This window comes from Onychomys torridus, chromosome 17, assembly GCF_903995425.1.
Source record: "Onychomys torridus chromosome 17, mOncTor1.1, whole genome shotgun sequence".
In the NCBI taxonomy this organism is placed as follows: Eukaryota; Metazoa; Chordata; class Mammalia; order Rodentia; family Cricetidae; genus Onychomys; species Onychomys torridus.
Genome location: NC_050459.1, coordinates 63,851,669 through 63,878,228, shown reverse-complemented (window position 1 = coordinate 63,878,228; position 26,560 = coordinate 63,851,669). Strand labels below are relative to the sequence as shown.

The following is a 26,560-nucleotide window of genomic DNA, read 5'->3' as shown; positions in this document are numbered from 1 at the left end:
TGTTCCGGGTGCTGAAGTAGTCCTTGCTTCATGAGCTTGGGAGTCTGGGGTAGAGAAAGGGAGAGGAGAACTGTACACATCTATATATTGTGGCTAAGCTATAAGGAAAGGACTGGCATGCTGTGGAAAGCTAGATGGAAAAGGGACAGTACTTCCAGAGACTCCAAGGAGCCAGGGAAACGATGTTCCTAGCCAAATAGGCAGAAGCCTTGGAGAGTCAAGTTTGGAGAAAACCTGAAGCCTACTCACACAGTTCCACAGAGTTTGCAACTCTCAGTAAGGATTTGGGATTGTATTCCAGTTTCTTTTTCCTTTCTCTCTTTTATAAAGTTTTTGTTTGTTTTTCGAGACGTGGTTTCTCTGTGTAGCCCTGGCTGTCCTGGAACTCACTGTATAGACCAGAACTCAGAGATACTAAAGATTTATTTTTTAATTTGTGTGTAGTATTTTGCCTGCATGAATGTATGTGTACCAAATACATGCCTGGCACCCATAGAAGGCAGAAGAGGGCATTGGGTCCCCTGGAACTGCAGTTACAGTTGTGAGGTACCATGTGGGTGCTGGGAATGGAACCCAGGTTCTCTGCAAGAGCAGTCAGTGCCCTTCACCACAGAGCCCAGCCACCATTCCACTTTCTACTCTGGAGACCAGGCCAGCCTGGAACTCACAGAGATCTGCCTGCCTCTGCCTCTGCCTCCCAAGTGCTGGGATTAAAGGCGTGCACCACCATATCTGGCAGTCAAAGCAGTTTTAAGACCACCCGTTCCTTGTCCCCACACCAGTGTCAGCAGCCAGCATTGTGGAAATCTACTTTACAAGGCAGTTTATTGCATTAACACCTGCCGGGATGATTCAAAAATAGGAAAGCGCTGGATGTCTTTTGGAGCATGAATGTTTACTGAAACCATCTGTTTTGAGGTAAGGGTGGTTCCCTAGGGTCTGACAGTGTGTACTCTAGCCCTGCAGTGAGATCAGTTTACTAACAAGAACAAAAGCTACCTTAAGGCTGGGAGTGCAGCCAGGTGATAGAGCACTGTGCTCCAATACACACGAAAGGGACTCTGTGTTTGGGCTTCAGAAGTGCCTGAAGCTCGTGCCTGTGGTGATGCTCACCTTGGTTATATTTTTGGTTGTGAGCCTAGCCTTTAACGACTAAGCCATCTCTCCAGCCCTCACCTTGGTTATATATTGAGGCCAATCTGAAATACCTGAGACCCTGCCTGCAAACCAACCAGCCAACCAACCCCACTTTTACTGAGCTCAGGGCTTTGTTCTCCTGCTAGGCAAATACAGACATTTCCCTAGCTTTGTGTGGAATGCTGACTCTTGGGCTATAACCTCTCTCTGGAAAGTTAGCCAGCACTTTGCTTCCACTTTTCAATTGTATCTTTTTAGGGTATGTGGGGGGGTGCGTGTACACACACACTGATGTGAGTGATGATCAGAGGATAGCACTGTAGAACCTTCTGTCATGGGTTCTGAGGAGTGAACTCAGATCATCAGGCTTCTGGAGGGCAAGCGCTTTTACCCCACCCCCAGCCATCTCACCAACTATAATTCCCCTCCCCTGACCTAGGTTTTCCCGCACGTCTGTATGGCCAACATCTTTCCCCTCACAGCACCTGCCTTTCCTTTGTCCTGCACTCTGAGCGCCTCAGGTACTAGGGAATCAGTGGCAGCCCCAGTGCTCTCCTGAGTTTTGAGAATGTCTAGTGTGTATGGAATAGAAGCTGCTCTATGGAGGAACTTGGAGCCAGGCTGGGATCAGCTTTCCTATGAGTCCCTGTGGTTAGTCTCCACTTTGTTGTACTTTGAATTCTCCTAGTGCCTGGTACCTGGCACTCAGTAAAATGTCATGGTATCTAATTATCATTAGAGAGTCTAGACCCCTTTTACAAGGGTCAACTATCAGATATCCTACATATCAGATATTTCAGTATCAGAATTATAGTTATGCAGTACCAATGAAAATAATTTTTTGGTTGGAGGTCACCACAACATGAGGAACTGTATGTAGTAAAGGGTCGCAGCATCAGGAAGGTTGAGAACCACAGGTCTAGAAGGATTAGGCTTCGGGGAGAGAAGAGATGAGACCTAAGAACTGTCACCACTAAAGGAACATTTTGATGTGTCTGTGTCCTGCCTGTGTCCTGTTCTGGAAAGGGAGCTACTGAAGAGCTGAGCTCTGCTCAGATGTGGCCTTAAGGCATCTAGGGCCCAGGATAGCCCCAAGGCTGGAATCTTGAAGGTTCCAGTCTGCCCAGGTGGCCAATGCTCTAAAAGAATAAAAGCACTTGTCTGTTTGAAGGCTAAGAAGTTAATTTCTATTACATTTTTATTTTGTGTATGCATGCATGCATGCCTGTGGCTCATGCACAGGACACTTATGGAGGTCAGAGTATAATTTACAGAAGTCAGCTCTTTCCTTCTATCTTGTGTCTTCTAGGGGTCAAACTCAGGTCATCAGGCTTGGTGTTGAGGGCCTTTACCCACTAAGCCACCTCACCACCACCTCCTGACTTCTTTTGTCCTGTTGTTGTTGTGGTATTTGTTTGTTTAGTTGGTTTTGGTTTTTCAAAACAGAGTTTCTCTGTGTAGTTTTGGAGCCTGCCCTAGATCTCGCTCTGTAGACCAGGCTGGCCTCGAACTCACAGAGATCTGCCTTGGCTCTGCCTCCTGAGTGCTGGGATTAAAGGCATGTGCCACCACCACACTGTTGTTTTTTGAAGACTTATTTATTTTTATTCTATGTGTATGTGTTTTGTCTGCATGTATGTATGTGTACCACTTACATGTCTGGTGCCTGCAGAATTAGAAGAGGGCATTGGATTCCATGGAACCAGAGTTACACATGAATGTGAGCTACCATGTGAGTGTTAGGAACAGAATCTGGATCCTCTGGAAGAGCAGCAAGTGCTCTTAATCTTTTTTTTTTTTTTTTTTTTTAATGAGACAGGATCCACTATATGACACTGATCTAGAATTGCCTATGTAAATCAGGCTAGACTTGAACTCACAGAGATTGTCCTGCCTCTGCATGCCAGATCAAAGGTGTGCACCACCAGCAGGAGATCCCAGCTGGATCAAGAATAGAAAGGGAGAATGAGGAATAACAGACCATGATAAATGAAGACCACATGAGAACAGGAATAGGCAGAGTGCTCGAGAGGTCCCCAGAAATCCACAATGATCTATCCTCCATAGACTGCTGGCAATGGTCGAGAGAAAGCCTGATCTGACCTAGTCTGGTGATCAGATGACTAAACACCCTAACAGTTGTTTTGGAACTCTCATCCAATAACTGATGGAAGTGGATGCAGAGATCCTCAGCTAGGCCCCAGGTGGAGCTCCAGGTGTCCAACTGTCGAGAAAGAGGAGGGACTGTAAGAGTGTGAATTGTTGAATCCAAGATTGCAAAAAGCACAGGGACAAATAGCCAATCGAATGGAAGCACATAAATTATGAACCAACAGCTGTGGAGCCCCCAGCCCTCTGGGTAAGTGAGACAATTGAATAGCTTGAACTGTTTGGGAGGCACCCAGTCTGTGGGACCAGGACCTGTCCTTAGTGCATGAGCTGGCTGTTTGGAACCTTGGGCTTACACAGGGACACTTTGCTCAGTCTGGAAGGAGGGGACTGGACCTGCCTGTACTGAATCCACCAGGTTTAAATGAGTCCCCAGGGGGTCTTGGCCCTGGAGGACATGGGAGTGGAGTGGAGGGGCTGGGGGAAGGTGAGGGCGGGGGCAGGAGTGGGGAGGACAGGGAACCTATGGCTGATGTGTAAAATTAAAACACATAAAATAATTTTAAAAAAAAAGGTGTGCGCCACCACATTTGGTCTCCTACCTCTTCATATAAAAATCTTAAACTGTATTAGTTCTTTGTCATAGCATATTGTCAATTTTTTTTTGTTTGATTGATTGATTAGTTTTCTAGACAAGGTTTCTCTGTGTAGCTCTGGCTATCTTGGAATTCACTCTGTTGACCAGGCTGGCCTTGAACTCACAGAGATCCGCCTGCCTCTATCTCCTGAGTACTGAAATGAAAGGCATGCGCCACCATCTCCCCGGGTTCATGTTTCCAATTTTTTTTTGTTTGTTTGTGTGGTTTTTGTTGTGCTTTTTTTGTTGTTGTTGTTGTTTTTTGTTTTTTGTTTTTTTTGAGCTGAGGACCGAACCCAGGGCCTTGGGCTTGCTAGGCAAGCACTCTACCACTGAGCTAAATCCCCAACCCATGTTTCCAGTTCTTAATTAGTGAGCTGGACATGAAGACTGGAACAGGAAAAAGTAGTTCAAGGCCAGGATATATAAAAAAACAAAAAATATGGCTTGAGAGATGGCTCAGAGGTTAAGAGCACTGACTGCTCTTCCAGAGGTCCTGAGTTCAATTCCCAGCAACCACATGGTGGCTCACAACCATCTGTAATAAGATCTGGCGCCCTCTTATGTATACATAATAAATAAATAAATCTTTAAAAATAATAATAATAATAATATTGGGGAGGGAGTATTACTCTTTACCTATTAAAATACTTGTGAAAATTGGCATCCTTACACTTTTGTCTGGAGCTTTTGAGACTTTGGAAGCTTCTGGTTTCCCTTCGTTCTTTGGGCTTTAGGGTTCTGAAGATCACCTAAGTCCTGAGAAGGCTGCAGTTCTTAGGTATTTCCACTCCAGAGGAAACACAGCATGGCTGGGTCTTTCCCTCACAGTATAGCCAGCCCTCCTGTTGTGGGGGTCTGCATCCACAGATTCAACCCACCTTAAACTGAAAATTTATTGAGGGGCTGACAAAATAGCACAGTATATCAGCTGCCTGCTGCCAAGCTGATGACCTGAGTTCAATCCTTGGGACCAACACAGTGGAAGAAGAAAACAAAATGTTGTCTTCTGACCTCCACTCATGTGCCTTTGTACACTTGCACACATGTGCACACACATACACAACAAAAGTAGTAGAAGGGAATTGTATTGAAGGGGATCACTGTATGAGGTCAGCCTGGAATGCAGAGGGAGTTCCGGGATAACTTGGGCCACACGCTTCTTCTTGTCTCAAGAAACAACACACACACACACACACACACACACACACACACACACACACACACACAGAGGGAGGAGAGGATGAGGAGGTACATGCCTGTAACCTTAACATTCTGGAGGCTGGGGCCAGAGGATCAGGAGTTCAAGGTCATCCTTAGCTACATATGGAATTCCAGGAAAACCTATCTACATAATCTTAATCCCCTTACACAAAAGAGAAAGGAAATTTGATCCATTTTAACAGAGCATGTACCTCTTTCCTAACAATTCTCTAAACAGCACTGGATACAACAACTGTGAAAGTATCATTTGCTACTGAATACTATAAATAATTGAGATATGTTTTAAAGTACATGGGAGTGAGGCTGGATGGTTGGCTCAGTGCTTTAGAACTGTTGCTACTCTTGCAGAGGACCAAGGTTTGATTCCCAGTATCCACATGGTGGCTCACAACCATCTGTACATCAGTCTCAGGGAACTCAATATCCTTTTCTGACCTCACAAGGCATCAGGCATGCACATGGTGCACATACATGCAGGCAAAACATTGGTACACATCATATATCTTTAAAGTACATAGGAGAGGCTGGAGAGATGGTTCAGTGGTTAAGAGCTCTTGCTGCTGTTGTAGAGGTCACCAGTTTGGTTCCCAGCATCCATGCTGGGCCGTTCTTAAAGCACCTCTGTCTTCAAAGGACCCTGTGATGTCTTCTGGCCTCTGTGTGCACCTGCCCCCCCCCCCCACACACACATAAAGACAGATCTAGAGTACATGGGAAGATGGGTGAAGGTCATTGAGCATCTGCCCCTTGGATGCCAGTGAACAGAGACTGCAGCCAGATGACTTGTCAGCCCAGAAGGTGGAGTCAACTCCATCTCTCCTGATCAGCTGACTGGACCAGGCTTTTGCATTCTTTGTGACCCAGCCAGTCTCTCGGTGTTCCTCTGTCTCTCCCATAGCTCCAAGGTCAGTTTTGCTCAATTGTCCATCAAGAACTTCTCGTGCCCCACATGAAGCCTCTCATCTTTATCATACTGTCAAGTATGTTTAAAGAAAGGGACTGGGGATTGGTGAGCGGGCTCAGCAGGTAAAGGCACTTGCTTCCAAGCCTGATGACCTGGGCTGAATCCCTGGAGCCCACTTGGCTGAAGGAAAGAACCCACTCCCCCAGGTGAACTTCTAACTTCCACACGGGTACACACACACAAGTGCGCTAAGTAAAAATTGTTTAAAATGGGGGAAAAGGGAGGAGGGAGGAGAGGGGGATCTGTGGTTGGTATGAAAAATGAATAGAAAATTTCTTAATAGTAGAAGTTTAAGAAAATGAAAAAAAAGATATCTCTACATCACTCCCTGTAACATTCTTATACGGCAGAAAACTAAGGTATATGGAATCCAGATGATATGCCTGGGTTTGTAAAGAAAGTGACTATCAGTCAGTACCCAAGCCCAGGTCATTAGGATTCACACCTAGTAAAATTTCTACTCTGTTACATCTATATCCAAATCTCTGTGTATTTATTCCTGACCTGTGTACTTGTAAGAAGAAAATAATTGTATTATAAATTAGAAAGTTGTTATTAATGTCCTCCTTTGACATTGGAAACCTGCTTGACATATATTACAGTAGTGTCAAGAGTATAATACAGGTCATCTGCATTTCAGCTAGATATGTACTGCAGTGAATGCCACCTAATCAACCTGATCCCTGGATATGTTAAGTACATATAACTACTATATTCAAAAAATTGTTTAAAATGTAATAATATAGCAGCTAAAAATCAAGGAAGCTAATTATTTACTAGAAGGTGAAACTGAAAAATGAAGTGGAGGCTGGAGAGATGGCTCGGGTTAAGAGCATTTGTTGCTCTTATGGAGGACCTGGGGTTCAGTTCCTAGCACCCTAGCACCCACACGTTGACTCACAACCATTCCAAACTTCAGTTCCAAGGAATCTAGCACCTTCCGACCGACCTCCATGGGCACTAGGCATGCACACACAGGGGAAACCCACACCCATAAAATAGAGACAGGGCTTTTTTGTGCAACAGCCCTGGTTGTCCTGGAACTTACTCTGTAGCCCAGGCTGGCCTTGAACTCACAGGATCTGCCTGCCTCTACCTCCCAAGTGCTGGGATTAAAGGCGTGCGCCACCACCACCTGGCCTCTAAAAACATTTTTAAAAAAGATTTATTTCTTTATTTTGTATGTAATGTTCTGCCTGCATGTTTCCCTGCACATCGAAAGAGGGCACGAGATCTTATTATAGATGGTTGTGAACCACCATGTGGTTGCTGGGAATTGAACTCAGAACCTCTGGAAGAGCAGTCAGTGCTCTTAACTTCTGAGCCATCTTCCCAGCCCCCTAAAAATATTTTTAATGAATTAAATGTGTAATGAATTCTAAGTTCCCACTGGATTTTAATGTGTGAGTACCAATTTGTATAACAAACACCTTAGAGCTACACTTTGTGAAAAACAGAAGGACGGAGGGAGGGTGTGAGTGTTAGCTGACTGTGGCCCACTAATAACCCGGGCTGAATGGGCTGAACTGGCTGCTTCTGCTGATGTCCCCTCCCAACGTGTGTGCCAATGGAAGAGGAGGACTGTCCTGTCACCAGCATACAAAGCTAGACCCTCCAGACAAGCTCCAAGACAGGCTCTCCCCCCCAGACACCTCAGAATGAGGCCTTGCCTGTGACAGGCTGCTGCTTATGGGGAAAGTGAGCCTCTTGATTAGAGCAGATCTCTCCTTCCAGGGCAAGTGGGCTACAGCTGTTTTGTCTGTTTTACATTCATTCATTCATTCATTGTGTGTGTGTGTGTGTGTGTGTGTGTGTGTGTGTGTGTGTGTGTGTGCAGACTTGCTTATGGAGGTAAGAGATACCTTGGATGAGTCAGTTCTTTCTTCCATGTGAATTCCAGGAATCAACTCAGACCCTCAGGCTTTGTTACAGCCTCCTTTACTGAAGAGGCCGTCTCACCAGCCCAGGGTTAGTTTTTGAGATGGAGTCTCCTGTAGCCCAGACTGGCCCTCCAATTCACTAGGTAGTCTAGGTAGTCGGGGATGACCTTGAACTCCTTGCTACCACCTCCCAGTGCTGGGAAGACAGGCCCACACAGTTCAGGATTGCTGTTTGTATTTTGCTGAAGACTGGTGCTGAAATTTTGATGGGCCGGCACCAAGTCTGTAGATTGCTTCTGGTAATCTCGCTGTTTTCACAACACTGCAGCAACCCAAGCACATGGAAGGCTTTTCTACCTTCTGGTTTCCTCAGTGCCCCTGGTGTGCCATAGGTTAGTGTACTGACTGCACCCCACACATTGATGAACGTTTCTAAAGGTTATCAGTTTAGTACTGAGGAGTCTGGAGTCTCCAGGTCCTTGGTTGGTGTTGAGTCATAGTTCCTCTGAACATCTGTCGAAAGTCCTGAGCTCTTCTCCATGGACAGTGTGTGCTGGCTGCATTTTCTTGGAACTCCTCAGGCGACAGAAGCCTTAACATTTTAAGGTAATCTCAGTTGCCAGGAGCCAGGGAGCCTCCAATGAGCACAAACTGACAGACTCATTGTGATGAGATGCCTAAGAAGTCAGAGTGAGGCTCATTCGGGGAATTGCCTAGAGGTGACTGGAGGCAACCTAGGGGTGGCTGGAAACAGAATGGTTGATGGTTGTCTGGAGACACAGGCCTCTACCTCACACTGTGGCAAAAGCAACTTCTTGTGTCCATCTGAGCTGCTTGACAGAGCTCCCCGGGTCACATGGGCTGACACCACTGAAGGCAGCTGCAAATTCCAGGCTGATGAGGGCTGCTTCCTGTCAGCGCTGGGGCATAGGGCTCTCTGGTGCCTTGCCTGCCCACGCCCCCCTTCTCATGGGGGCCCTTTTTGTTTTTTTGTTTTGGTTTGTTTTGGTTTGGTTTTGGTTTTTCGAGACAGGGTTTCCCTGTGTAGCTTTGCGCCTGTCCTGGAACTCACTCTGTAGCCCAGGCTGGCCTCGAACTCACAGAGATCCGCCTGGCTCTGCCTCCTGAGTGCTGGGATTAAAGGCGTGCGCCACCACTGCCCGGCTCCCTTTTTAAATTTTTATTGTACATAAACATGTAATGTGTTTGACATTAATGACATTCTTGAACAAAGTGTGTCTTTGTGGTTTCTTTCCCTCTCGTACCTTCCTTTCCCCTGACTCTTGGCTCGTCCAGAGGTCCTTGTACCACCCTCCCATCCCCCCTCACCCTGGTCTCCTTTGTAGAGTTTTAGACTTAACTCACCCCTATTTTCATGTGTGCATGTATATATTACAGGCTAGGGTCCCTATATGAAGGAGAGCCCACTATTTTTTGCCCTTCTTTTTTAAACTAATTAACATTTATCTTGAGGGGGGTGGGCGTGCATGTGGAGATTAGAAGCTGCTTTGCTTCTGGAGTCTGTTCTCTCCTCCTAATGTGGATTCTGGATCTTGAGCTCAGGTCATCAGGCTTGGCAACATGTCCTTTTACCACTGAGCTACCTGACAGCCCCAGCTTTTTTTTTTTTTTTTTTTAATTTATTTTATGTGCATTGGTGTGAAGGTGTCAGATCTCCTGGAACTGGAGTTACAGACAGTTGTGAGCTGCCATGTGGGTGCTGGGAATTGAACCAGGTCATCTGGAAGAACAGCTAGTGCTCTTAACCACTGAGCCATCTCTCCAGCCCCCAGTCCCAGCTTTTATTCCAAGTTTTTGTTACCTGACAAGGTTTCCTGGTGTACTTTGTCAAGTTAAGGATGCTTTCTGATCCTCTGTCTGAGACTTTTGTCCATTGTTTCATGAAAAGACTGGAGTCCAAATCTGCTAATGTAATCCTGTGATGTTTTTAGTTTATAAATATGATGGACTCCATTAATGATTTTTAAAGAATTTGTTTTCATTTTTCACTTTTGTGTCTGTCTGTGTCTATGTGTATCTGCCACACGTGTATTGTAGGGGGAGAAGGAGGAGCAGAGAGTTGCTCTCTGAAGCCCACAGAAGGCGTTGGATCCTCTGGAGCTGGAATCACAGGTGTTTGTGAGCTGCAAGAGCAGCCAGTGTTCTAAAGCCATTGAGTCATCTTTCTAGGCCCCGACATTGATTTGTTTTTAAATGTAGACCCTAGGATACCTCACTCTTTGTGGCATCTGTGAGACAGATCAGTTTTGTAAACTTTTGACTTGTTTATTGTCTGTGAGTGGGTGGGTGGAGGTCAGAGGGTAGCTTACAGTAGTTCTCCCCTTCCACCATGAGGGTCCTCGGGATTGAAGTCAGGAAGTCAGGTCGGCAGCAAGCTCCTGCCAGAGTTGTCTTGTGGTTACTAAAGGGAGATGTGTAGAGTGTCCTTCAAGACCCATGTTGTCACTGTCACGATGCAGCTTTGGCTTTAGTGCTCATGGAACAGTGTGGTGTGTATGGGGGACAATGTGTGCAGATATATGTGTGCACAGATGCATGTCTGTGAGCAGATGTATGTGTGCACAGAGGCATGCCTGTGAGCAGATGTATATGTGCACAGATGCACGTCTGTGAGCAGATGTATGTGTGCACAGATGCATGTCTGTGAGCACTCAATCATTCAGAGAAGGCTCGGCTCAGCATACATTTGGAATTTTCTAGAGTCAGATAACTTTATATGAGAGGATCTTATTAATACAAACCTGAGGAGCAGAATTTGGGATTTGAAGTTTCCTTTATCCCTTCTTTTCTTTCTAGTGTGTTCTGGGATTGTTGCAAGGCAAGTGCTGAGTCAACTGAGCTATCTCTCTCCTCCGACTCCTTACCAGCAGTTGTCACTGAAGCCTTGCCTCACTTCTCTCTTAGAGGTACTTAGACATGATCAAATGCCAGGACATCAGACCGTCCCACAGGCTTCAAAGCACATATCCATCTTCCCATGTCCCTTCTCATGCTGCCTTGGTCCCCAAAGCCATTGTTTGTTCTTAAAGAGGAGTATGCTGTGGGACATCAGAGGGGCTGGAGTCAGATGTTCCCCTAAAGGAAACTTTGTGGTGTGTGCCCAAGGGGAGCCTGACTCTAAAGGCAATTAGAAATGGGGTGGGGCCAGGTGGTGGTGGTAGCAGCAGTGGCACACGCCTTTGATCCCAGCACTCAGAAAGCAGAGCCAGGCGGATCTCTAAGTTCCAGGCCAGTCTGGTCTACCAAGTGAGTTCCAGGACAGCCAGGACTAAACAGAGAAACCCTGTCTTGAAAAAAAAAAAGAAAGAAAGAAAAAGAAAGAAAGAAAGAAATGGGGTGGGAAAGGGATGTGGCCTGAAAATAGTCAGTCAAGGGAAGTCAGCACCACTCTGCAGGCTGCATGCAGGCAGGCAGAGCACAAATGGTTGGTTTTATGAAGTGGTTCCATAGAGCATTAACGCCCTTCAGAGGGGACAGTTGGGGAAGACCACCTGCCTCAGCTGCTGTCCCACTGAAGTTGCTAAGTGAGGACAGAAGACATGGTTTTGTGTGTGTGTGTGTGTGTGTGTGTGTGTGTGTGTGTCTGTCTGTCTGTCTGTCTGTGTGTAGGAAGGACAGGCGTCTTTCATTATCACTCTACTTTATTCCTTGTAGACAGGGTCTCTCACTGAACCTGAAGTTGTCCTTTTTGGTTCAACTGGATGGCCATTGAGCTCCCAGTCTGCCCACATCTGACCTTCAGCTCTGAGCTGTGTAGCCATGCCTGGGGTTTTTGTTTTTTGTTTTTTATGTATTTTTATTTATGTGTATGTATGTCTGTTTGTGTGAACGTATGCCATGTGTATGTACCCATGGATGGCTATAACAGTATTAGATTTCCTGGACTGGAGTTTAGACAGTTATAAGCTATCTGGTGGGGGTGCTGGGAGCCAAGCTCAGGTCTTGGAAGAGCAGCAAACATTCTTAACCACCAGGCCATCTATCTCTCCAGCCCCCATGCCTGGATTTTTAAGTGGGTGCTGGGAATTCAAACTCAGGTCTTCAAATTTGCACAGCAAATACTCCCATCCATTGAACCATCTCCCCAACTTTTATTGTTGCTTTGTTGAGGCAGGGGCTCACATAGCCTGGGCCAACCTGGACCTCAAGATGTAGCTGAAGTTGTCCTTGAGTTCCTGATCCTCTGCCTCAGCCATCCCAAGTGTCAGGATGAAAGGCTTTTTCCACCAAACCTGACTCAGAAGTCCTTCCAAAAATACCCTGACCTTACTTAGGGATCTTCACTGGATCAGAAGAAAGGTAGCTGGTCATCCATCCTCCACACCATCCAGTCTCCAGAGATGCCTCTTTGTTTGTTTGTCTGTGATGCTAGGAACAGAGCTCGGGGCATTGTACATGGACATGCCATGCATGTAAGCTGTCATTATTACATCCCAGGACCACAAAAAGATGATAATAAGTTAATACCCAGGTGTGGTGACATACACCTGATACCCCAGCACTTTGGAGGCTGAGACAGGGGGATTGCTGTGAGCTCTAGGAAAACCTGAGATAAAGAAAGATATCCTATTTCAAAAGACACAAAAATGAAACCTCTTTATACTTTTTTGTTTGTTTTTGTTTTTCAAGGCAGGGTTTCTCTGTGTAGCCCTGGCTGTCCTGGAACTCACTCTGTATTTCCAGAACCAGGCTGGCCTCAAAATCACAGATCCACTTGTCTCTGCCTCCCAAGTGCTGGGATTAAAGGTGTGTGCTACCACTTCCTGGCTTTAAATTTTTATTATTTGTTTTAATGTGTATAGGTGTTTTGCCTGTATACATGTCTGTTTACCAAATGTGTGCGTGGTGCCTGAAGAAGCCAGAAGTGCTGGATCCTCTGGAACTGGAGTCACAGATGGTTGTATGCACCATGTGGGTACTGGGAACCGAACCTGGATCCTCTGGAAGAGCAGTTAGTGCTCTTATCTCTGAGTCATCGTCCCAGTCCTCCAGATTAAAATAATAAGTGATAAAAGAATAAACCACACATTTGTGATCTCAGAGCTCTGTTGTGTTAGGAGTCTGGGCACAGGGTCTCAGAAGCTGTCCAGAAGCCGTGGCCTGGGGTGTTCCTACTTTGTTCTCTTATTCTCACAGTTATTGACAGTTCAGCCCCTGCTGTTGTGGAGGTCTCTGACCCTCAGCCCTTAGCTCCTGGATGCCATTCAGTGCTCCCTGCTGTGCTTCTCTCAGGCAAGGCACCTGGATTCTCATCAGCTAAGTGAAGGATGAGATAATATGATAGCCACATTTTGAGTCAGAGGTTCTGCTTGGAGTCAAGGAGACAGTGTGACTCAGGCATGCTTACCTTAGGGTTTGGCAAGTAAATGATGTCATCCCTACTGGTAACACTCTGGACTCACAGGTCAGCCTCACTAGACTATGGTCTAGTGATCTGTAGACAACTGCTTGGAACATGGCCCAGTGATAGGCATGGGCTTAGAATTCCCTAGTGAAAGGCTGAGGGTGTGGCTCAGAGGTATAGCCCTTGCCCAAAATCCTCCAGTGAGGGAATAGGGATATGACTCAGATCCTGTCTGCAGTCTCTCAGAGGCTGGAGGCCAAGTGCTAATACAGTACTTGCCTGAATTTTAGTCCTTCATCCTGTGGAGGCCTGAGTATCAGAATTTCAAAGTCATCCTCAGCTATTGAGTGTATTCAAGGTCAACCTGGGCTACACTGTTTTAAAAAGAGGAGTGTGGTTGGGCGGTGGTGACACATACCTGTAATCCCAGCACTTGGGAGGCAGAGGCAGGTGGATCTCTGTGAGTTCGAGGCCAGCCTGGTCTACAGAGCTAGTCCAGGACAGGCTCCAAAGCTACAGAGAAACCCTGTCTCGAAAAACAAAACAAAACAAAACAAAAAAAAAGAGGAATGTGTTAGAGAGATGGCTTAGCAGTTGCGAGCATTTGTTGCTCTTGCAGAGAGCCCAGGTTCAATTCTCAGCATCCAAATGGGGGTTCACAGCCTTCCATAACTCCAGTTCTGAAGCCCTCTTCTGACTTCTGTGGGCACCAGGCACACACACGGTGCACAGATATATGCAGGGAAAACATTCATACACATAAAATTAATCAAAAATATTTATTTAAAAAAAAAAAAGACCCATCCTGGGGCTAGACAGATAGGTCAGTGGTTGAGTACTGGCTGCTCTTCCAGAGGACGTGGGTTTAATTCCCAGCACACACACGGCAGATCACAGCTATCTGTAACTCCAGTTCCAGGGGATCTGACTTTCTCATACAGATAGATATACATACAGGCAAGACACCTGTGTGTACTTGAACACGATGGGAATGTGCGCACATGTGCGCATGTGCATACACACACAAACACGCAAGACTCATCTTGCCAGTGGTACATAACTTTAATTCCAGCAGTCAAGAGGCAGAGGCAAGTGGATCTCTGTGAGTTCCAAGGGTAGCCTGGTCTACAAAGTGAGTTCCAGGACAGCCAGGGCTACACACAAAGAAACCCTGCCTCAAAATACAAACAAACAAACAAACAAAAACCCATCTTTAAAAAATTTATCATGTTACACACACACACAGCAACAGCAGCAGCAGCACACACCACTCATGACTATCCTTGGCTGGATTGGTTTTGGTTTTGGTTTTTGAGACAGTCTTTGTATGAAGTCCTGACTGTCCTAGAACTCAGTCTGTAGACCAGGCTGGCCACAAACTCACAGAGATCCACCTGCCTCTCCCTTCTGAGTGCTGGGATTAAAGGTGTGTGCCCAGCTGCATATTCTTTATAAAGATTTATTTTAAGCCTTGCAATAGTGTGAAATGCCTTTAACCCCAACACTCAGGAAGCAGCCTGGTTTACAGAGGGAGTTCCAGGACAGCTAGAGCAGTTACACAGAGAAACCCTGTCTCAGGGAGGAAAAAAGTTTTATTTTATTGCTGGGTGTTGGTGGCTCACACCTTTAATCCCAGCACTCGAAAGCAGAGGCAGGTGGATCTTTGAGTTTGAGGCTAGCCTGGGCTACAGAACAAGTTCCAAGACAGCCAGGGCAACATAGAGAAACCTTGTCTACAAAAACACTAGAGAGAGAGAGAGAGAGAGAGAGAGAGAGAGAGAGAGAGAGAGAGAGAGATTTTATTTTATTGTGTATTTATGTGCATATGTGTGTCCTGTCTCTGTGGGGTGTATACAAGCAAGCATGAGTCTTTGCTCCCTTGTGAGTCGCCCAACATGAGTGCTGGCAACCAAACTTCTGTTGTCCTCTACAAGAGTGGTCCAGGCTCTTAGCTACTGAGCCATCTCTTCAGGTCCATCCTGACTGGATATGAAACAGATTTGTTTGAATTAAGTGTGGCAGGGTGATACACATGGAGACACTCACTTTTGAAAAAAAAATTTGCTCACTGCTCCCAAGAGGAGGTGCACACCATACCATACACAGCCATGACCATAGGTGTGTTGTGCATGTGTGTGTGTCTGTCTGTCTAGGCAGGGGCCCAGACCTTTGGTAGGATTTCTCCAGAATGAACTGGATGGGCTGGGCAGGCCAGTTTGAGCCATCCTGGAGCAGGAGGGTTGATACCTGCTCTACTCTGGGTCATAGGGCATGTCTCTATTTGTCTAGGACCTGGAACATGGTGACTGAGGACAGGGAAAGCCTTGGTGGTGTGCGAGATGAGAGTTGTTGGGGAGAATTTTGGAGTAGCTGATGTGCTTATGGAAGGAAGTTTGGCTCTGGCCCCAGCTTGCCCAGGCCTCATAAAACATAGAACCCCAGCTGCCTACACCTCACGTGTCAGCACCCACTGCCTTTCACGTGACTTCTGAAAGTCTCTGAGCTTCTTCAGACTGGGTCCCCCATCTGCTATGGAAACTTCCTCAGATCTCCAGGCCAGTGATTGCCCCGCCCTCTGCTAGTGCTGCTCCAGCCTCCAGGTGCTGGCCTGCCTGCGTGCCCAGGGGCGGCACCTGTTAGCTGAGGAAGCCTGCATCTGTGCCTGTGCAGTCTCTGATCCAGGTCCGACATCCATGCAGAACCCAGACAAGAAATGCTGGTTGCTTTGGCGTTTTCTGTTCCCCAAAAATCTTTCACCACTTTACATGAAGGTCCTTCATATCTACTCCCCAAATTAAAGGCCTGTTGTTATGTTATGCTGAGACCCCAAGCTAGCTGCAGCTCAGTCCTGTTCAGGCTTGGTGGCCTCTATGGTGAGTCCCCTGGCTCTTCCTTCCTAAAGTCTAGCCTCCAAAGCATAATCACTACTATCTTTTTTTGTTTGTTTGTTTCTGAGACAGGGTCTCTTTGTAAACATAATTGTCTTGGGGCTCACTATGTAGACCAGGTTGGCCTTGAACTTACAGAGATCTATCTACCTGCCTCTGCCTGTTGCCTGAGTGCTGGGTTTATAGGTGTGTACTACCACATCCAGCCCACAAAATACATTTTTAAAATTTATTTCAGACTGGCTGTGATGGTGCATGCCCCTAACCCCAGGCAGGTAGGGGACTGAGAGAGATGAGTCAGGAGTTCAAAGCCAGCCTGGGCAATTTAGCAAGATGCCGTCTCAAGCTGAAAATAAGTAAAAGGACTGAAGCTCAATGTAGGGGTTTTCCCAGTGCGGGAGAGCCCTGGGCTACATCCTGTTCATGCCTGTGCCCTGGGCAGACCACTAGGCAAAGGCAGGTGAGTGTAGCTTACAGATTTTCTGACCTTGAAGTTGGTGTTCTATTTTCCTTTTTAAATAAGTTTTTAGATCTGTTTTATAATTTTGTGTGTATGAATGTCTTGCACCACATGAATGTCTGGTGCCTAATGAGGTGGTGAACCTCCATGTGGATGTTGAGAATTGGACCCAAGTCTTTTGCAAGCTCTGATGTTGGTATTTTTATTTTTTAAGAGATTTATTTTTATGTGGTATATTGCCTGCATGTCTGCATGAGAATGGCATGTCCCCTGGGAATGGCGTTACAGACAGTTGTGAACTGCTGTGTCCATGCTGGGAACTGAACCCAGGTCCTCTGAAAGAGCAGCTAGTGCTTTTAATTACTGAACCAACTCTCCAGCTCTGAAGTTAGTCTTCTTGAGGAGCTGTTGGCAGTATGCAAGTTTCCATGAAGAAAGGAAAATGTTTTGAAAACATTTGTAAAGCATCCTTCAGTATCCAAACAGAGCGGGTTCCAGGACTGACCGCCCCAATGTAGCAGAGGCAAAGGCACAGGTACTAGGTTCCTTATGAGCTCTAGAACATGTGTGTGGAACCTGCACATCCTGGAGGGTGCTGTATGAAGCTGGGCAGGTGTGTTGTAAGCAGTTTTTGTTCATTTTTAAATGACCTCTACTCACTTGTGTAGAGGTCAGAGAAGAGCTTCCAGGAGTCACTTCTCCCCTTCCTTCTACCTGTGTCCTGGGGACAGGACTCAGGTCATTAAGCTTGATGGCAAGTGCCTTTACCCACTGACCCATCTCTCCTGCTCTGTAAAAGCTATTACCCCATTTACTAGTTATATCCTGTGTGTTATTCAAGAATGCTGATGCAGCCTGGAAAGATGGTTCACTTTCCAGTGGCCACTCTTCCAGAGGACTCAGATTCGATTCCCAGCACCTGCATGGTATCTCACAACCATCTCTAATCTAGTTTCAGGGGATCAACACCCTCTGGTCTCCATAGGCACTAGGCATGCACATAGTACACGGGCATACCTGCAGGCAAAACACCACACACACAAATTAAAGAGAAAAAATGATGGGAAGGAAAAGCCTGTGTGGCCTTTTAGAAAACTAGATTACTTTTTATTGTTTTCCATCCAAGATTGAAATTGGTTTGGTTAGTTTGTTAGTTTGTTTGCTGGGGCTAGGACCCAAGACCTGGTGCGTGCTGGACAGGCATTCCTACCGAGCCTCACCTCTGCCTCCTTGGTTGGTGTGACGCATGGAGGCCAAGCCCGCAGATCTGGTGGCCCACTGTGTATTAGTTAGTTTTCTAAAGGCTCTGAGGAAATGCCTGATGTAAGCAACCTAAGGGAGAGAAGATGTACTTGGCGCAGAAGTGTCTGCCATGACAGAGAGGACTTGACAGGGTACAGTGGTCCTGGAAGCGGAGCTGGAAGCAAAGTGTCAGGTTGGCACTTAGCACCAGGGACCTCCTGTCCCAGGACTTCCTCCCTCCTACAACTGACACCTCCCAGCACCACTGTCGATGTCCTGTGTGGTTCCCACCAGAGGCTGCGTGATCATGTCACCTCTGGAAATGCCATCAGGGGCACACCTAGCCTGCTTCTCTAATCCCCTGGGTATTTTTTCTCTCGTTTTTGTTTTTTGTTTCCTTTCTGTGGTCTTTAAAGGACATTTACTTTGTGTGGGTGGGTGGGTGCTCCTGTGGAGGTGAACTTAGGATAGCCACTTCTGCCATCATGTGAGTTCTAGGGATTGAACTCAGGTCATCAGCAGACACTCTTACCCAGTGAGCCTTCTCAGCATCCCCTTGTGTGTGTGTGTGTGTGTGTTCACTTTATTACTCTCTCTGTGTGTACGCACAAGAGTGGGCACACAGTGCACAGTGTAGATGACAGAGGACAACGTGCAGCAGCCCGTTCTCTTCTTTCAGCATGGTTCCTAGGGGTCGCCCTGAGGCTGTCCAACAATGGCCTTTACCTGCCAAGACATCTCTGCTGTCCTGTTTTCTGTGGAGTCTTTACTTTGGGGCAAGATCTCATGGATCTCATGGATCCCAGGCTAGCTCAAACTCAAATATATATACATATAGACTGGCTTTGAACTCCTTGGTCCTGGGATGACAGGTGTGCACCATGGCATTTCTTCCCAGTTTTGTTAGAACAAGGTCTCACTATGCAGCCCTGGCTTGCTTGAATTCAACTGTCAACTGTGCTGGCATCAAACTCACAGAAAACCACTCCTAACATTTCTGTTGTTGTAGCCCTGGCTAGCTTGGAACTCTCTATGCAGGCTAGGCAGGCTGTAAACTAGGAGATCTACCAGGCTTTGCTTCCAGAATGCTGGGATCAAAGGCTCATACAATCATGCCCAGCTCTGAACATTTTTTGATGTAGTCAAAGTTCACCATCACAGATTGCACACTCCTGTTTTGATTTTGCACGAATCAAAGTGATGTGGCCTATTTCACCCTGTCTTTCCAGGGCGTGACCAGTGTCACCATTGGCTGGTCGGGCCTGGTTTCTTGGGAAGGAGGCCTGTTCCCTGTGAGCTAACTTTCTCACCATGCTTCTGCTGCCTCTTTCAGAAAGCATGCCCTCAACTGCCATCGGATGAAGTCTGCTCTCTTCAGTGTGCTCTGTGAGATCAAGGGAAGCACAGGTAGGCAATTCTAAGACTGCCCAGCTCCCACCTCATGCACTGCACCTGTCAGCCCTCACAACCCACTGTTCTGCCAACTTTTAAAATTCAAACAGCAGAATTTTATTCTAATCCAAGTGTCCAAGGTAGTCCCTGGAAGTCTTCTGCCTCTTGTGTTTAAGAAGGGGGTGGGGGGCTGGAGAGATGGCTCAGTGGTTAAGAGCACTGACTGCTTTCCCAGAGGACCTGGGTTCAATTCCCAGCACCCACATGACAGCTCACAACTGTCTGTAACTCTAATTCCAGGGGATCCAACACCCTCACATAGACATACATGCAGACAAAAACACTAACACACATCAAAATAAAAACTTTAAAAAGACATTAAAAAAGAAGGGTACATGGGGCCATGGTATTGTCCAGACCCAGACTGCTGCATAGGTCCATGTCTGGGTCCATGGCCCAGCAGCAGCCAGGGACTGAGTTGATGTCTGACTCCTGTTGCCACCAAAGGCTGTGCAGATGCCAGGGTCTGGACAGCCACCCGAGACCATGTTGGTGTCCAAGACCTTGCTGCCGCTGGGGCCATCCTGATCTGGATGGCCTTTGCTGCCAATAGGGCCATGTCTGGGCCTGTGGTCCTGCTGAAGCTGGGGTCTGTGATCATGACCATGGCCCTATTGCCACAGGGGACCATAGGAACCATGCATGTTGAAATCTAAGGGCCATGCTGAGCCAGCTACACCCTTTATTGGCCCTGGAAGAGCTGGTCCTGCCCCTCACTGGTCACTGCAGCAGGAGAACTGCCCCTCCACCCCTGAACTCTGGAGAGATGGCCTTACCTGTCACCATGGATGTGGGAGAGCTGGCCATGATGGCATGGGCCTAGGAGAGCTGGCTGTGCCTCTCACCTGAGAGGGATGGTCCCAATAGCCCAGATGGACCAGTTCAGTTACCTCCTAGACCTACATCCTGGGCCTTGGGTTGGGCCACTCTATTGTCTATGACCTGCTGGAGTTCCTGAAGGAACTGGACATCCGAGAGGAATTCTGGGGAGGGTCCAGTGATGACAGTGTGCTAGAGGCCTTGAGCTAGATGAATGCCTCATTGCAATGAACATTTTGTGGGTGGGGCTGATTGGACAAAAGGGTACACTGTGTGATACACTGCAGCTCCCAATGCCACTAGGATGAATGAAGAGGTGTTGGAAAGATGGAGGACCAGGGTGGTTTTTCGTTTGTTTTGTGGATAATTGATTTGGTGGGAGCTTCTTTACAGGAGGATGCTGCAGGGGAGAGGGGAAGATGGAGGGACTAGAAGGTGAGCGGGATTGGGGTGCATGATGTGAAATTCCCAAAGATCAATAAAGATTTATATTATTTTAAAAAAAGAAAGGAAGGAAGGAAGGAAGGAAGGAAGGAAGGAAGGAAGGAAGGAAGGGGTGGCATGGGCTAGCCCAATAGCTCAGTAGATAAAGGCACTTGCCACTCACTGTGACTGACCTGAGTTCTGTCCCAGGACCCACGTGGTAGAAGAGAGCTGACTCTGGTCTCCATGTATGTGTTGTGGCACGTGCCCCCATCTTACAGATAAAGGAGCACAGTTAAAAATGAAATTTAAACATTAACAATAATAAGAAGGGAAGAGCCCCAGCACCTGAAGGAGAGAGGGGGGCAGAAATTACAGCTCAGGGTCTAGGCCAGTCTGGAAAACATGAGACCCTGTCTCAAAAGAGAAACAAGCAATGGGAGAGAGGTGTGCTTGAGGACATAGCTTGGTGGTTAAGTCATCCGACCTTCAAGCATGAGGACTAGAGTGGAGATTCCCAGAGTTTTGTAAATGGAGCTGGGCCTGGTAGCTGCCTGTAATCCTAATACGATAGGGTCCAGGGTCAAGCTGCCTGTCCGGACTAGTCAGATCAGTGACTTCTGGGTTCAAGTGACAGGCCTTAACTCTGTGTAAGGAAGAGGGGCTGGGGAGATGGCCCAGTATATAAGGGGATGGGCTGCAGAGATGGCTCAGTGGTTACAGAGGACCTGGGTTCAATTCCCAGCCCCCATGTGGTGGTTCACAGCCGTCTGTGACTCCAGTTCCAGGGATATGAAGCCGCCGCCTTCTCACCTTGCAAGCAGGCAGACTCATGTGCACCAACATGCATGCAGGTAAAACACTGGCACACATGGAAATCAAGAACAGCATCGATGCCATCCATGGACCTACACACACACACACACACACACACACACACACACACACACACACACACACACACACGAAGGTGTATCTACACACATTGCACACCTACATCCACTGCACACACACACACACACATACAAAGAAAAAGCCAAGCTTGGCAGCATAGTCATATCGTCAGTTCAGGAAGCTGAAGCAGGAGATTGCAAACTCAAGGTGAACCTGGCCTTTCTTACAAGACCTTGTAAAGCTAGGCATGGTGACTCACACCTTTAATCCCAGCACTCAGGAGAGGCAGGCATAGCTCTTGAGTTCAAGGCCAGCCTGGTCTACATAGTGAGTTTCTGGACTTCCAAGGCTACAGAGTGAGACCCTGTCTCAAAAACCAGAACCTCAAACTTTTAAAAAATAATTTATTTTATGTGCATTGGTGTTTTGCCTTCCTGTATGTCTGTGTGAGGATGTCAGATCTTAGAGTTACAGACAGTTGTGAGCTGCCATGTGGGTGCTGGGAATTGAACCAGGATTCTCAGGAAAAGCAGTCAGTGCTCTTAACCACTAAGCCATCTCTCCAGTACAAACCTCAAATCTTGATCCTCTTGCCTTAATCTTGTGAGTGCTGAGATATCTGCTTCCATCAGTCTGATGGCTGTAGGCACTTTCCTTCGAGGGACTATGCACTGCAGGGACCTTTGCATCTGTCTGTTTCGTGGAGGGGAAGGCTTCAAGTATATTGATTGTAGCTTATGCCCTAATTTCATACTTATTGAGAGAGAGGCTGAATGGTATTCTACTGTGTGCTTTTTCTTTCTTGTTTTATTTGAGACAGAATCTCTTATCCCAGGCTAGTCTCAAACTATATAGGTGAAGCTGGCCTTGAACTTCTGATCCTCCTGCCTTTACATCCCCAGTGCTCAGGTGCCAGGTGTACTCCACTGACTGAGATACAGCCCCATGCTCCATTGTGTGTGTGGAGCACATTTTGTGTATCTGCTCCTCTGACAGATGCATATGTGTGCCCACCTTAACCTTTGGGAACAGTGCCGTGATCCAGGGGTGCACAGGATCTCTCCAGAGTCCCTGCTCTTTTTGGTTTTGCCTTGTTCTCAGCAGTGCCAGGAGGGACCCAGGCCCTCCTCACATGTGCTGTGCTGGTCTAGTTCATTCTCTTGCTGCTGTGACAGAAGCGCCTGCTAAAGCAACATGGAGAGGAAGGGTTTGCTGTGGCCCCTGGGCTAAGGGATGCCGCCTGTCATGGGAGGAGCTCGGTAGCAGCAGCAGCAACTCTGGGCTGTAGAGAGGGAACGTGAAGCAGCTGGCTATACTTCCTCATGTCTCCCACCTCCCAAATCAGCACTACCAGCTGGGAATTTATGCTCAGACACAACAGACTGGTCCAAGCCAAGCAGTGGTGGCACACGCCTTTAGTCCCAGCACTTGGGAGGCAGAGGCAGGCAGATCTCTGTGAGTCTAAGGCCAGCTTTGATAGTATGAGTCTAGATCAGCTAAGGCTACATACTGAGACCTTCTCCCATAAAATAAAAAGAAGAAAAGAGGAGAAGAGAAAGGGGAGACAGGACTGGAGAGGTGACTCAGCTCTTCCAGAGGTACTGAGTTCAATTCCCAGCAACCACATGGTGGCTCAGAATCATCTGTAGTGAGATCTGGTGTCCTCTTCTGGCCTGCAGGCATACATGCAGATAGAACACTGTATACATAATAAACAAATAAATATTTTTTTTTTAAAAGAGAGAGAAGGGAGAGACAATTCTGTCTTTTCGAGACAGGGTTTCTCTGTATAGTTTTGGTGCCTGTCCTGGATCTCGCTCTATAGACCAGGCTGGCCTCGAACTCGCAGAGATCCGCCTGCCTCTGCCTCCTGAGTGTTGAGATTGACAGGAAGTTCTTCATCTTGGGTTGGGATCCTGTGAGATTTCTCTGATCATGTTAGCACATCTATTGGTGTAGTCCTTATTCAGGTCCTGTTTAAGCAGCCATACTATCAAGGTTTCATGGGTGTGGCTTCCCTGTCATTTGTAGGAGACACATTCTACAAGAGACTTCCTAGTTTCCTGGCTCTTACAGTCTGCCCCTTGTTCTTCAGTGTAGGGTTGTGCATCAGCTGGAGCTGGGCACACCTCAATTGGCATTCTCAGCATTTGACCAGCTTTTTGTAATGGTCTCTCTTCATTGAGGGTTAGAGCTGGCACAACCCCATCTGAAAGAGCTGTCCTTGAAGCAAGGTGGGGGCATTTGCTCCAGAGCCATTTGAGAGTAGGTTACTGACTCATTGCTCTGTGGCCTCCAGACAGCTCAGTGTTGTGCCCAGATCTTGACCCCCCAGAAAGACCACCAAAGATGAGCATGCAGGAATGCAAAAGCAAGGTTTAATTTGGGATAACCAAAAGCAATACAAGCCTAGGCAGGGACTTTGTCCAATACATCCAACACAGAGGAGGCTGGAGGAAGTGCCCACCTCTCTGCAAGCTCAGTTTTTAAAGGCAAAAACCACAAGATTACATCATTTAGGGGTGATAGTATGGGTACAATTCTGATTGGCTCGCTTCTAGGGGCTTTCTAGAAATCATGGCTTAATCTTACTTCTAAGGGGTGGTTGCCCGCCACCATTTCTCACTGGCTGCCCTCAGGTGGGGACATTTCTGTGGTCAGTTACCCTGGAAACCAGGGAGAGGACATTCCATAGTCCGGCAGTCATTACCTCGTGACTCTGTACTTTTACACTTCCTGGTTTTGGAATCTGGACTGACTGGTTTCAGTAACTCATGGCCTATTCCAAAAGGGAGAAATCTTAGGCCTTAGTTTTAGGGTAAAGCATTTTGGTCTTCTTTCTAAGATGGCTCATTTTGGTCTCACACTCAGTGTCTCAGTCCTGCTGTGTCAGGGTCAGCCAAGGATGTCACTCACGTTGATGTGGGTAGTGGGAGCCCTTAGAGCTGGCCTGTGACCTACTGAAGGTTATCTTCCTACTGCCAGAAGGTTCTCACCTCACATTCTCCCCTCAGCCCAGCTTTACCATCTGTGTCCAGAGAACCCCTGGAGATAGTTATGGGCCCTTGGACATGCCATTGCTGTTGGGGCATCACTGCTTTCGGCGACTCTCAGAACATAGATCTCAGGAGTATTTGTGGGCACCCCATGGTGCTGCTCAGCCTCCACTCCCAGTGCAGATGTTACATAAGCTTTCCTTCCTGTCTGGTGTGTGTGTGGCACATGTGTACTTCCATGTGGAAGCCAAAGGTTGGTGTCACATGTCTTCTTCTGTACTCTCTGTTTTATAGTTTGAGGCAGTCTCTCACTGACTAAGCAAGACTATCTGGCCAGCAGGCCCTTCCTGTCTGTGTTGGGATTGCAGGGACGGTACCTGGCTTTTTTACATGGTTTTTGGGAATCAAACTCATGTCCTCATTGTTTTCAAGGCGTGCCATCTCCTCAGCCCCTCCCATCTGTTTCTTATTTAAATTCTGAGGAGCAGATACTTTGAGTCCCAGAAAATGAGAGCATAAAAGGTGGGCTTTCTTAGGGACCCTGGCACACAAGCTTCTTATTGATCTGCGTCAAGCAGATCTCCCTGCACTGCTCACTAGTGACACTCCTGCTGCAGCATTCTGCGTGGTGGCCCAGCATGCAAATGAGCCAAGAGGACTTACCTCCCACCCCCATCACGGCCACATGGCTGTCCTCTGGGTACAGTCGACAGCCACATGCTCTTTAGTGTTCTCAAAATGTGTCCTGTTGGTCCATTTCACCTTGTACCTAATAACCAGGCAGCATCAGCACTGCCTTTTGAGGTATGCTGCCCCTACCCATGCCTTTCTGCCCCTTTGTGAGCTGCCCACTGCCCACAAGTTGTTCCTGTCACCATAGGTCCTTGGATATGTAGCCTCTGGGGCTTGCTGCTTATTTGTGTGGTTGATTGACAGGGTTTCTCTGTGTAGCCCTGGCTGTCCTGAAACTCAGTCTGTAGACCAGGATGGCCTCAAACTCAGAGATCCACTGGCCTCTGCCTTCCGAGTGCTGAGATTAGAGATATGCACCATGCCGGGCAGTGGTGATGCACACCTTTAATCCTAGCACTCGGGAGGCAGAGGCAGGTGGGTCTCTGTGAGTTCAAGGCCAGCCTGGTCTACAGAGTGAGTTCCAGGACAGCCAGGGCTACACAGAGGAAACTGTGTCTCCAAAAAACAAAACAAACAAACAAACAAACAAAAAAACGACCAACAACAAAGAAGAATTCAAGGTCATCTACACAGCAAATTCAAGGAGACCAACCTAGACTCTGTGAGACATTTGTGTCATATGTATTTATGCCTGATTCTTGCATTTGGGAGGATGAGGCAGGAGAATAGAGTTCAAGACTGGCCAGGTGTACCTTTAATCCCAGCTCTTGGGAGGCAGAGGCAGGTGAATCTCTGTGAGTTTGAGGCCAGCCTGGTCTACAGAGTGAGTTTCAGGACAGTCAGGGCTACACAGAGAAACCCTGTCTCAAAGAAAGAGAGAGAGAGTTAGTTCTCTGGGTTACAAACCAAGGCCCTATGCCAAAAAGCCAGAAATAGCTAAGTGTGGAGGCATGTGATTAATCCCAAAACGAAAGAGGCAGGCAGATTGTGAGTTCAAGGTCAACCTTGAACATAGTGAGCCTGAGCTAAATGAGACCCTATCTCTCAACCGCCTGCATGCATCCCCAAGGCCCAGAAACAAGAAGTTGTTTTCCTGACTGCAGTCTCAGCAAGCTGTCATTTCTGAAGCTCCTTTTGCTCAGTGAGCTGAAGGAGAAACCAGTTGGTGCAGGCTTGGGCTTGTCAGCAGGGCAATCCTGTGCTTCAGGTGTCTCCGTCTGAGCAGCTCAGAAAGGTTGATCCCTGTTTCCATGGGGACAGAGCAGAGTGTCTTCACCTTGCCCTCCATCCTGGACTTCTGGCTCCTCTGGAGGGAGCCCCTGGAGGGGAGGCAGGCTTAAAGGTAGAGAGGGCTGCACATTCTTGTGGGCATGTCTTCCATCCATAGGCTCAGACAGCTGACTGGGCACAGTTTGGGTTGCGACAGGATAGGGTGGA

General features: G+C 47.4%; 1 protein-coding gene across 4 annotated transcripts in view; it reads left to right on the top strand.

Annotated features, from left to right (window-relative positions):
• Positions 1 to 26,560, top strand: part of Pbx4 (PBX homeobox 4) — a 39,921-nt gene that overhangs the window by 1,885 nt on the left and 11,476 nt on the right. For all 4 annotated transcript variants that reach the window (XM_036166923.1, XM_036166925.1, XM_036166924.1 and 1 more), the window contains exon 2: positions 19,240 to 19,313. In XM_036166923.1, coding sequence (XP_036022816.1) covers positions 19,240 to 19,313 — 74 coding nt within the window. The remainder of the gene's footprint in view (positions 1 to 19,239; positions 19,314 to 26,560) is intronic.